This window comes from Coregonus clupeaformis, chromosome 21 (assembly GCF_020615455.1).
Source record: "Coregonus clupeaformis isolate EN_2021a chromosome 21, ASM2061545v1, whole genome shotgun sequence".
NCBI classification, from domain to species: domain Eukaryota; kingdom Metazoa; phylum Chordata; class Actinopteri; order Salmoniformes; family Salmonidae; genus Coregonus; species Coregonus clupeaformis.
Window position 1 is genome coordinate 4,543,572 of NC_059212.1, and position 10,800 is coordinate 4,554,371.

Here is a 10,800-nt window from a genome sequence, read left to right on the forward strand (position 1 = left end):
CCGGAGCAACCGCGCACTGTGAGATCACATTCTGAGCTTGTAGAACAGGTCTGCATTCTAAACGCCACAGGCCAGGAATATAATACTACTATTATTGTAAGCCATGATTTCAATGTAACACAGGATAAATAGTATATGTAGGCTTTCATGTCATGTCACTCTGACCTATTTGTCAATTTTTAAAAAAAAAGGTGCGCAAATAAATAAGCAAGTGCACATTTCCAAAACTTCACTCACACCATAATCAAATCATTTCTGATATAATGTAGCTTGCTCAGTGGTTCTCAACTCCGATACTGGAGACCCGGAGTATTGCTGGGTTTAGTTCTAGCCCTCTAATCAGGGTCTGATCTAGAGCTGGCACACGCGGTGAATGCAATTAACTATTGGGAGAACGCAATGAACTCCTAGAAAGCCAGTGGGCTACTCTATGATGAAAGGTGCACTTTCAACAGCACCATCTTTCGGTCACACTCGGGAACTTTCAAAGGGGAAAAAATATGTTTCCTTAAAGAGAAAGACAAGCGGCGCAGGCGCACACGCTCAGCAACGCAGAGCCAGACGGTGCTCGTTTTCGCCCTATTGATGATCAGCTCACTGGGGTTCAAAGACCACACAAGTGTGATATGAGCAACATTGTATCCGAAGTTCAAAGTCGCGTTATTTCACGCAGGGAACATGGGTGACAAAAAGATACTGTGCATCGGGCTGGTATGTCTGGATATTGTCAATGTAGTGGACAAGTACCCGGAAGAGGACACTGACACCAGGTACGTGTTGTTTCATACCGAATGCACACTCATCATCTCTAGTGCATTTACCGTTTCAATTACATAGCTACAGTCCTAAAAACACACACACCTCTTTTATGATTACGGAGCGGAGCGAATATAGCTCTGCGCCTGCGCACGCCTCTCCTAAAAAAAAAAGGTAATCGCTATGCGGGATCCTTGGTACGTCCCAAACCTATTGAAGTTTACATTTAAAATGGTTAAGGGTTAGGGTTATTGTTAAGGTTAGAGTAAGGGTTAAGGTTAGAGCTAGGGGCTGTGAAAGATGCACTTGTAAACGAACTGCACACTTTGCCGTACCACTGGCTTGCAAAAATCATAATGAAGTGATGGTTTTATGTTGACAACTTCGATCTCACATTCTTCACGCCTAGGCCTACTTAGATATCCTACTTGCACTACACTAGCCCGTAAAGAAACATGAAAGCCGTTGTTTCAAGATTGCTACACTAGTCACTTAATTCACAACAGCAAATTAATGATTTGACAGAGGGCAGTCATAGATACTACCTAAACTAAGATATTACAGCTGTGAAAGAGCACAGTTAGAAATAAATGGCATATGGAAGCAAACCGGATGGACATCATGAAAATGATCGGAGAGGTTGAGGGTAGAGGAAGTTCAGGAGAAAGAACAAACAAAATATAATTATTGTAAAATTGACTGTGTCCATAAAATTTATATAGTATATATAAGCTGGAAGTAGAGGCCTAAGCATTGTTGTTCACTAGTTTACTCCAATTAGGGAAGGGGTGGTGGGGTTGGAAAGTAATAAAGGGAAATATATATATAAAAAAAAGGATATGTGTATATGTATTTATTTATATGTCTGTATATATATATATATGTGTGTATATTTGCAAGAAAAAAAAACAAATGGGTGATTGGAAGTGATGCAGACAATTACATTGATGGAAGTTACAATCTATCTGCAATATTAAAGCTGATCTACCCCCAGAAAAAAAAAAAGAAGGGAAAAAAAAAAGATATTACAGCTGTCTGTTATTCATCCATGCCTCTGCATTCGCGCACAGGTGTTTGTCTCAACGATGGCAGCGTGGCGGGAACGCGTCCAACTCGTGCACGGTGCTGTCACTGCTTGGCGCTCCCTGTGCGTTCATGGGGTCCCTAGCGCCTGGGCATGTTGCAGAGTAAGTAGCTTGTTGTAAATAAACAGATATTACATCTGACAAACTCAAATGGATCATTATGAAAAAGAATTAACACATATTTTATTCTATCATCTTAGGTCTACTTTTGGGGATTTATTTAATGTGTTTAGGTAGAATCAATTAAGGCATGCTATTTCTTTTGTTATTTCATGTCCTTTTGGTGTTACAAAGACATCTTCCGAATCTGTCATGATCAGCGATAATGTATTCCAGTTTTTCCCTGAGGTCGTGGTGCAATGATCGAGAACAGTAATGGATCTCAACAGCAACAACAACAACTGTCTGTCTGACTGTCTGACTGACTGTCTGTCTATCTAGATGTCTCTCTTTCTTATACAGTGATTATATCCCACAGATTCATACTAGGTGACTTTCAGAAGTACCAGATTGACATCTCTCTCCTATCAGAACACCCTCACAGCTCCTTCCCTACCTCTATGATCATAAGCAATGTGACCACGGGCACCCGCACCATCCTCCACATGAACAGGTTTGTGTGTGTGTGTTTGTGTGTGCGCACAAACACTTGCAATGACCTGTGTGTGTAGGTTCAATTCAGTTCCCCTCCCTAAATCCTCACTCACACTCACTTGCTCACTTCTCCACTTGGGCTCTCCTGTGCTGCTATCCCTGTCTCTACCACTAGGTGGAAACCTGTCCCCACTAACCCCCATGCTCTACCCCCTCTCCCAGGTATGCTTCTCAGAGGTCATAGGTTATGCCCTGGTCTCCCAGTCTGCAGCAAATGTACCCCGCTCTCTCCCTTCAGGGCAGAGGAAACACGTGCTATGTATCATTGTTATTATGATCATTATTTATTACAATAATGATGTAATGATGATGTATGTAGTATCATTATCATTGGGTTCATTGAGGGGTGCTTGTGTCTGTCTGTCTGTCTGTCTCCCTACTCTGTCAGCTTCATCGTGGGGGATTTCTCGCGCTGTGGGGTGGACATTTCGTCCGTTGCCTGGCAGCGGGAGGGGGAGAACCCGTGTGCGTGTTGCGTGGTGTGTCCCCCGAGCGGCTCACGCACAGTCGTGCTCTCCGACACGTAAGACACACACGTGGCGGAGGATCCGGCGCTGGATCCTATAATGCCGTGTTTGGGTCTAATACGGGATGGCTGCTCCACTGCAGTAGAATAGAGCCAGAATGGAGACGTGGAGAGTCACACAAGGCTGTAGCCAGATAACTGCCTCACAATATCAGTTCAAAGGGTGTTGTAAGATTGTCAATCTTAGCCAAACTTCCTGAGCCAAGTGAGTGAGTTAATAATTAGTGAGTGAGATATTCATTACAGTCTACATTTACGTTTACATTGACGTCATTTAGCAGACGCTCTTATCCAGAGCGACTTACAAATTGGTGCATTCAACTTATGATAGCCAGTGGGACAACCACTTTTTTTTTATGGGGATGTGGGGGAGGGGTGTAGAAGGATTACTTTTATACTATTCCAGGTATTCCTTAAAGAGGTAGGGTTTCAAGTGTCTCCGGAAGGTGGTCAGTGACACCGCTGTCCTGGCGTCGTGGGGGAGCTTGTTCCACCATTGGGGTGCCAGAGCAGCGAATAGCTTTGACTGGGCTGAGCGGGAACTGTGCTTACGTAGAGGTAGGGGGACTAGCAGGCCAGAGGTGGATGAACGTAGTGCCCTCGTTTGGGTGTAGGGTCTTATCAGAGCCTGAAGGTAAGGAGGTACCATTCCCCCTCACAGATCCGTAGGCAAGCACCATGGTCTTGTAGTAGATGCGAGCCTCAACTGGAAGCCAGTGGAGTGTGTGGAGGAGCGGGGTGACATGAGAGAACTTGGGAAGGTTGAACACCAGACGGGCTGCAGCATTCTGGATAAGTTGTAGGGGTTTAATGGCACAGGCAGGGAGCCCAGCCAATAGCGAGTTGCAGTAATCCAGACGGGAGATGACAAGTGCCTGGATTAGGACCTGTGCCGCTTTCTATGTAAGGTAGGGTCGTACTCTGCGAATGTTGTAGAGCATGAACCTGCATGATCGGGTCTCCGCTTTGATGTTAGCGGAGAACGACAGGGTGTTGTCCAGGGTCACGCCAAGGTTCTTTGCACTCTGGGAGGAGGACACAATGGAGTTGTCAACTGTGATGGCGAGATCATGGAGCGGGCACTCCTTCCCCGGGAGGAAGAGCAGCTCCGTCTTGCCGAGGTTCAGCTTGAGGTGGTGATCCGACATCCATACTGATATGTCTGCCAGACATGCAGAGATGCAATTCGCCACCTGGTTATCAGAAGGGGGAAAGGAGAAAATGAATTGTGTGTCGTCTGCGTAGCAATGATAGGAGAGACCATGTGAGGATATGACAGAGCCAAGTGACTTGGTGTATAGAGAGAATATGGGAGGGCCTAGAACTGAGCCCTGGGGGACACCAGTGGTGAGAGCACGTGGTGCGGAGACAGATTCTCGCCACGCCACCTGGTAGGAGCGACCTGTCAGGTAGGACGCAATCCAAGAGTGAGCAGCGCCGGAGATGCCCAACTCGGAGAGGGTGGAGAGGAGGATCTGATGGTTCACAGTATCAAAGGCAGCAGATAGGTCTAGAAGGATAAGAGCAGAGGAGAGAGAGTTAGCTTTAGCAGTGCGGAGAGCCTCTGTGACACAGAGAAGAGCAGTCTCAGTTGAATGACCAGTCTTGAAACCTGACTGGTTTGGATCAAGAAGGTCATTCTGAGAGAGCTAGCAGGAGAGTTGGCTAGAGACGGCACGCTCAAGAGTTTTGGAGAGAAAAGAAAGAAGGGATACTGGTCTATAGTTGTTGACATCGGAGGGATCGAGTGTAGGTTTTTTGAGGAGGGGTGCAACTCTCGCTCTCTTGAAGACGGAAGGGACATGGCCAGCGGTCAAGGATGAGTTGATGAGCGAGGTGAGGTAAGGGAGAAGGTCTCCGGAAATGGCCTGGAGAAGAGAGGAGGGGATAGGGTCAAGGGAGCAGGTTGTTGGGCGGCCGGCCGTCACAAGTCGCAAGATTTCATCTGGAGAGAGAGGGGAGAAAGAAGTCAAAGCATAGGGTAGGGCAGTGTGAGCAGGACCAGCGGTGTCATTTTACGTAATAAATGAGGATCGGATGTCGTCAACCTACTTTTCAAAATGGTTGACAGTCATCCACAGAGAGGGAGGAGGGAGGGAGGGAGAGGAGGAGGAGGATTCAGCAGGGAGGAGGTGGCGGTAAAGAGCTTCCTAGGGTTAGAGGCAGAGGCTTGAAATTTAGAGTGGTAGAAAGTGGCTTTAGCAGCAGAAACAGAGAAAGAGAATGTAGAGAGGAGGGAGTGAAAACATGACAGGTCCGCAGGGAGTCTAGTTTTCCTCCATGACTCGCAATGAGTCGTCAAGCCATGGAGCAGGAGGGGAGGACCGAGCCGGCTGGGAGGATAGGGGACATAGAGAGTCAAAAGATGCAGAAAGGGAAGAGAGGAGGGTTGAGGAGGCAGAATCAGGAGATCGGAGGGAGGATTTAGCAGAGGGAAGAGATGATAGGATGGAAGAGGAGAGAGTAGCGGGAGAGAGAGAGCGAAGGTTGCGACGGCACATTACCAACTGAGTAGGGGCAGAGTGAGTAGTGTTGGAGGAGAGCGAGAGAGAAAAGGATACGAAGTAGTGGTTGGAGACTTGGAGGGGAGTTGCAGTGAGATTAGTAGAAGAACAGCATCTAGTAAAGATGAGGTCAAGCGTATTGCCTGCCTTGTGAGTAGGGGGGGACGGTGAGAGGGTGAGGTCAAAAGAGGAAAGGAGTGGAAAGAAGGAGGCAGAGAGAAATGAGTCAAAGGCAGACGTAGGAAGGTTAAAGTCACCCAGAACTAGATGGATGTTACTCAGGAGCCAGTTAAAGCCATGATACACTAGCAATTGTTTGAGGCAATCAGCTTTACAGTTTGTATCAGTATGTCCCATAAACGTAGGGTTAGGGGGGAGTCTGTCTGCAGTGGCGCTGCATGGGTTAATTCTGGGGATCATCTCTAATTCTACCAATTCAATCACTGCATGCTTAATGTGTTGTTGTCACAATGTCATTTCATCCATTGATAATACTGGATCATGTGATGCGATGTGATTTCCATGGAGAAGTAGGGTAGGAGTATGAACTTTCCCTCGTTTCAGGACGTGTTTTCTGTCAAACTTGTAGGGTGCATTTCTAGGGCTCTATGGTGTAACATGACAACCAATCGGATTTGAGATTGACACCCTCCCCTCCTCCCAGTTTTTGATTATGAATTCAGGAGCCTAACTTTTCTCATTGTATTCTATATCTATTCAGCTGGCTTGATTTCCTACCCCAGCCTGGTCTCATAGACTAGACGTACCATAGTAAATGTAAATCCGGGACACTCAAATTCGTATGATATGTTACGTTTGGTATGTTTACATAACACAGACGGTTACTTAAGGCAAAAACTAAAGTAGGGTGGTTGGTCAGGGTGGATGGGCAGGCATATAACGCAAATGTGTAGCAACCCAAAGGTTGCATGTTCGAATCTCATCACAGACAACTTTTGAATGTTTGCTAATTAGCTACTTTGTAACTACTTACTACTTTTTAGCTACTTAGCTAACCCTTCCCCTAACCTTCACCTAACTCCTAACCCCTAACCCTAACCCCTAGCCTAGCTAACGTTAGCAAGCTAGCTAATGTTAGTGTTAGCCACCTAGCTAACATTAGCTATAACAAATTGGAATTCGTAACATAATATATGTTCTGCAAATTCGTTGCATATTGTACGAATTGCAATTCGGTATCCTACTAATTGTGTCCCGGATTTACATTTACTATGTTACAGCTGCCCCTGAGTCCAGGTTGCCTATCCAATAAGGTTAATAATAGTTTAGTTTACAAAAGGAACTCCCGTTGTCTCTCTCTTTTTTCCCCTCCTCCCCCTCTCTCCAACTCTCCCCTCTCTCTCTTCCCCCTCTCCCTCTCTTCTCCCCTCTCTTTCCCTCTCTTACCCCTCCCCCTCTCTCTCTCAGAAACCTGGCTGACGTGTCAGCAGCAGACTTCTCTAAGGTAGATCTCAGTCAGTACAAATGGATCCACTGGGAGGTGAGCTCACAAAGAGGTTATAGAACACTCTACTCTAGATTTAATCACACAGAGGTTAACATTGACCTCATAAATCAAATCAAATACATTTATATTTGTCACACGCGCCGAATACAACAGGTGTAGACCTTACAGTGAAATGCTTACTTACAAGCCCTTAACCAACAATGCAGTTTTAAGAAAAGAGTTAAGAAAATATTTACTAAATAATCTAAAGTAAAAAAATAAAAATAATAATAACACAATAAAATAACAATAACGAGGCTATATACAGGGGGTACCGGTACCGAGTCAATGTGCGGGGGTACAGGTTAGTCGAAGTAATTTGTACATATAGGTAGGGGTAAAGTGACTATGCATAGATAATAAACAGTGAGTAGCAGCAGTCTAAAAACAAATGCAAATTCTTTGGGTGGCCATTTGATTAATTGTTCAGCAGTCTTATGGCTTGTGGGTAGAAGCTGTTAAGGAGCCTTTTGGACCTAGACTTGGCACTCCGGTACCGCTTGCCATGCGGTAGCAGAGAGAACGGTCTATGACTTGGGTGATTGGAGTCTTTGACAATTTTTAGGGCCTTCCTCTGACACCGCCTGGAATAGAGGTCCTGGATGGCAGGAAGCTTGGCCCCAGTGATGTACTGGGCCGTACGCACTACCCTCTGTAGTGCCTTACAGCCGGATGCCAAGCAGTTGCCATACCAGGCGGTGATGCAACCGGTCAGGATGCTCTCGATGGTGCAGTGTAGAACTTTTTGAGGATCTGGGGACCCACCCCTGAGGGGCCCCCGTGTTGAGGATCAGCATGGCAGATGTGTTGTTGCCTACCCTTACCACCTGGGGGTGGCCCGTCAGGAAGTCCAGGATCCAGTTGCAGAGGGAGGTGTTTAGTCTCAGGGTCCTTAGCTTAGTGATGAGCTTTGTGGTTACTATGGTGTTGAACACTGAGCTGTAGTCAATGAACAGCATTCTCACATAGGTGTTCCTTTTGTCCAGGTGGGAAAGGGCAGTGTGGAGTGTAATTGAGATTGCGTGATCTGTGGATCTGTTGGGACGGTATGCGAATTGGAGTGGGTCTAGGGTTTCCGGGATGATGGTGTTAATGTGAGCCATGACCAGCCTTTCAAAGCACTTCATGTCTACCGACGTGAGTACTACGGGGCGGTAGTCATTTAGGCAGGTTACCTTCGCTTTCTTGGGCACAGGGACTATGGTGGTCTGCTTGAAACATGTAGTTATTACAGACTTTGTCAGGGAGAGATTGAAAATGTCAGTGAAGACAGTTGGTCAGTGCATGCTCAGAGTACACGTCCTGTTAATCCATCTGGCCCTGCGGCCTTGTGAATGTTGACCTGTTTAAAGGTCTTGCTCACATCGGCTACGGAGAGCGTGATCACACAGTCGTCCGGATACCCTACTCAGAGGTTAAAGGAGCAATCGATTGCTTGGACTTTTAAAATAATGATATATAGCGATTGATTTTTGAAGAATATAACTTATATATGCCTCATGAGCTTAGTGCAGCTGTCTAACCACATCATAACCCCAAATATAAGCTTGTTTTACGCCATCGTTTGTAAACAATGTAATTGTAAAACACATGGTTAAAACGATCATTTTAATGTCATGGATGATCAGTTCTTTCATCCATAGCCCTGTCTATGAATTTGTGAGTGGTTACATTTCTCCAGCCCCATCCCTAAACTGTTTATCTAAAAAGGTGGCGGGGTGTCCACTTTTGTGATTTGAACTGCCGTATTGCCCCTTTAACATTGACTTAAAAAATGTAATCATGGTTCAACCGTTTTGTGTCATGTACAGTTTTATAACACTTAAAAATAAAACAAACATGTTATAAACACGGACCAACAGTGTAACATCCATGATAGGTTATGGTCACGTTTATAACATGTTTGTCACACGACAGGGCCGTAATGCTGAGGAGCAGGTGAAGATGATCCAACGGGTGGAGCTGTCTAACAGCACGTTGCCACAGCAACACAGGATCACCGTATCCGTGGAGATAGAGAAGACCAGGGAGCCTCTGTACCAGCTCTTTCGCTATGGTGATGTGGTACGACGCCCTCACTGATAGCATGAGTATCACCCATAACACTCTTGAACAATGCCTCCAGACAACGTCTAGACAGACAATGCTCTGTAGGAATGTTGTATGATGTCATTTAATTCCCAAAACATGTTCAGCATTCTCTACAGGTTTGGAGATTGATTTTGATATATTTTATTATGGGAGTGTGTTGCGTCTTCAGGATGCCCCGCCCAAATGGCCTTATAAGACAATGTATTCATGATTCATAGTTTGCATTTACAAGTTGAGTTTTCACTGTGTTACTATGTAAGCAATAGCAGCGCATGCATTATATGATTTTAAATAACATGCATAGAATGATAGTTAATCCCTATTCATTCTGATTATGTCATTGCTGGCAATCGAAGAGGGCATTACCAAACCTGTAACTGTCATAACACTGCCCTGTACCTGACCTGAAGCAACGTCTCCTCTCCTCTCCAGGTGTTTGTCAGTAAGGATGTGGCCATGCACTTTGGCTTCCACTCTGCTGCCAGTGCTCTGAAGGGCCTCTACCACAGAGTGAAGAAAGGGTGAGTGGGACACACAGAGAGGAGGAGGAGGAGGAAGAAGAGAGTGAGGGGTGAGTGGGACACACAGAGAGGAGGAGGAGGAAGAAGAGAGCGAGGGACACATGCAGGCAGGTAGAGACAGATAGACAGAAGAGGGCGAGGATGTGGTGGGTGCAGTCTAAAACTTTATGCTACTGTTAACTCTTCATATTCTCATCCAGTTTGCCATTGTAGTCTAAACACCTGAAAGTAGGCTTCCTGTGGCTTCCAGGGCTGTCCTCATATGTGCCTGGGCAGAGAAAGGGGCAGATGCGATGGGTCCTGATGGCATAGTGGTCCACTCAGATGCTTTTCCACCGGAGGCCCTCGTGGACACGCTCGGAGCAGGCGACACTTTCAATGCATCAGTGATCTACACCCTGTCAAACGGTGAGGTGATATAAAAATAAAAATAAATGTTTTACACCCAGTCAAACGGTAAGGGGATATTTGTATTTTCTAGACCCAAAATGCAATCAATCAATCATCTATTGTCTCCCTCTCCCCTGGTAGGAGGAGGAGTACAGGAAGCTCTAACGTTCGGTTGCCAGGTAGCAGGCAGGAAGTGTGGTGTCCACGGATACGACGAAATCGTGACAAAGAAAGAATGAAGAATAATGGTCATGACTCTAGTTGGAGGGTTGTTGACATAACAGTACACTTTATTTTCAATTCTACTAACACTAATTTGGCAGTAGGTATAGGAAAGTTTTGTCACGTCACAAAACTCAACACAGCAAAACAGCATTAGAGGTACTATTAGTTTTAACAGACACATTCCAAGCCAAACCCCTTCACAAAAAAAGAAAAGGAGTGTTTGAGGTTAAAGTAATTATTATTTAGAAGTTTTATTCTCATCTTCCCTGTAGTTTTTTGCTCCCAGATGTTAGCTGTTTATTAAGCAACGTTCAGATTCTCCTGGCTAGCATTTTTCGAGAATGTAGCAATGCTAGTGGAAACAGGTTGTATCAGTTAGCCGCACATTCAAAATCACAGGGCCTAAAAACTTATGGTGAATTTAAACATATGAACTTAACAAAATGTTCTTGCAATAAAACACAATAAATACCACATTTGTCGTTGTCAGCTGGCAACAAAGAGTCTTGTAAGTCTTTCCCAGGGCCTTTCTCAGGGGCTT

General features: G+C 45.4%; 1 protein-coding gene across 4 annotated transcripts; it reads left to right on the forward strand.

The window, feature by feature from the left end:
- The first annotated feature begins 530 nt into the window (after positions 1 to 530).
- khk (ketohexokinase) lies at positions 531 to 10,735 on the forward strand. Of its 4 annotated transcripts, XM_041847261.2 has the most exons (9): positions 531 to 770; positions 1,827 to 1,943; positions 2,320 to 2,454; positions 2,884 to 3,018; positions 6,954 to 7,026; positions 8,950 to 9,096; positions 9,556 to 9,644; positions 9,895 to 10,052; positions 10,176 to 10,735. In XM_041847261.2, the coding sequence occupies exons 1-9, from the start codon at positions 679 to 681 to the stop codon at positions 10,271 to 10,273; spliced, it is 1,044 nt and encodes a 347-aa protein (XP_041703195.1). In that variant the 5' UTR covers positions 531 to 678; the 3' UTR covers positions 10,274 to 10,735. The 4 variants fall into 4 exon arrangements, with proteins under 4 accessions (XP_041703195.1, XP_041703196.1, XP_041703197.1 ...); XM_041847262.2 differs by lacking the exon at positions 2,320 to 2,454; XM_041847263.2 differs by lacking the exon at positions 2,884 to 3,018 and having other exon boundaries at positions 532 to 770.
- The last annotated feature ends 65 nt before the right edge of the window (positions 10,736 to 10,800 follow it).

What these genes read in the sequence shown, in the direction of transcription:
- khk (XM_041847261.2), top strand. Translation starts at nt 679, where the DNA reads ATGGGTGACAAAAAGATACTGTGCATCGGGCTGGTATGTCTGGATATT. An exon ending in ACAAATGGATCCACTGGGAG is followed by an intron (nt 7,027 to 8,949) that starts GTGAGCTCACAA and finishes GTCACACGACAG; the next exon opens with GGCCGTAATGCTGAGGAGCA. An exon ending in TACCACAGAGTGAAGAAAGG is followed by an intron (nt 9,645 to 9,894) that starts GTGAGTGGGACA and finishes TGTGGCTTCCAG; the next exon opens with GGCTGTCCTCATATGTGCCT.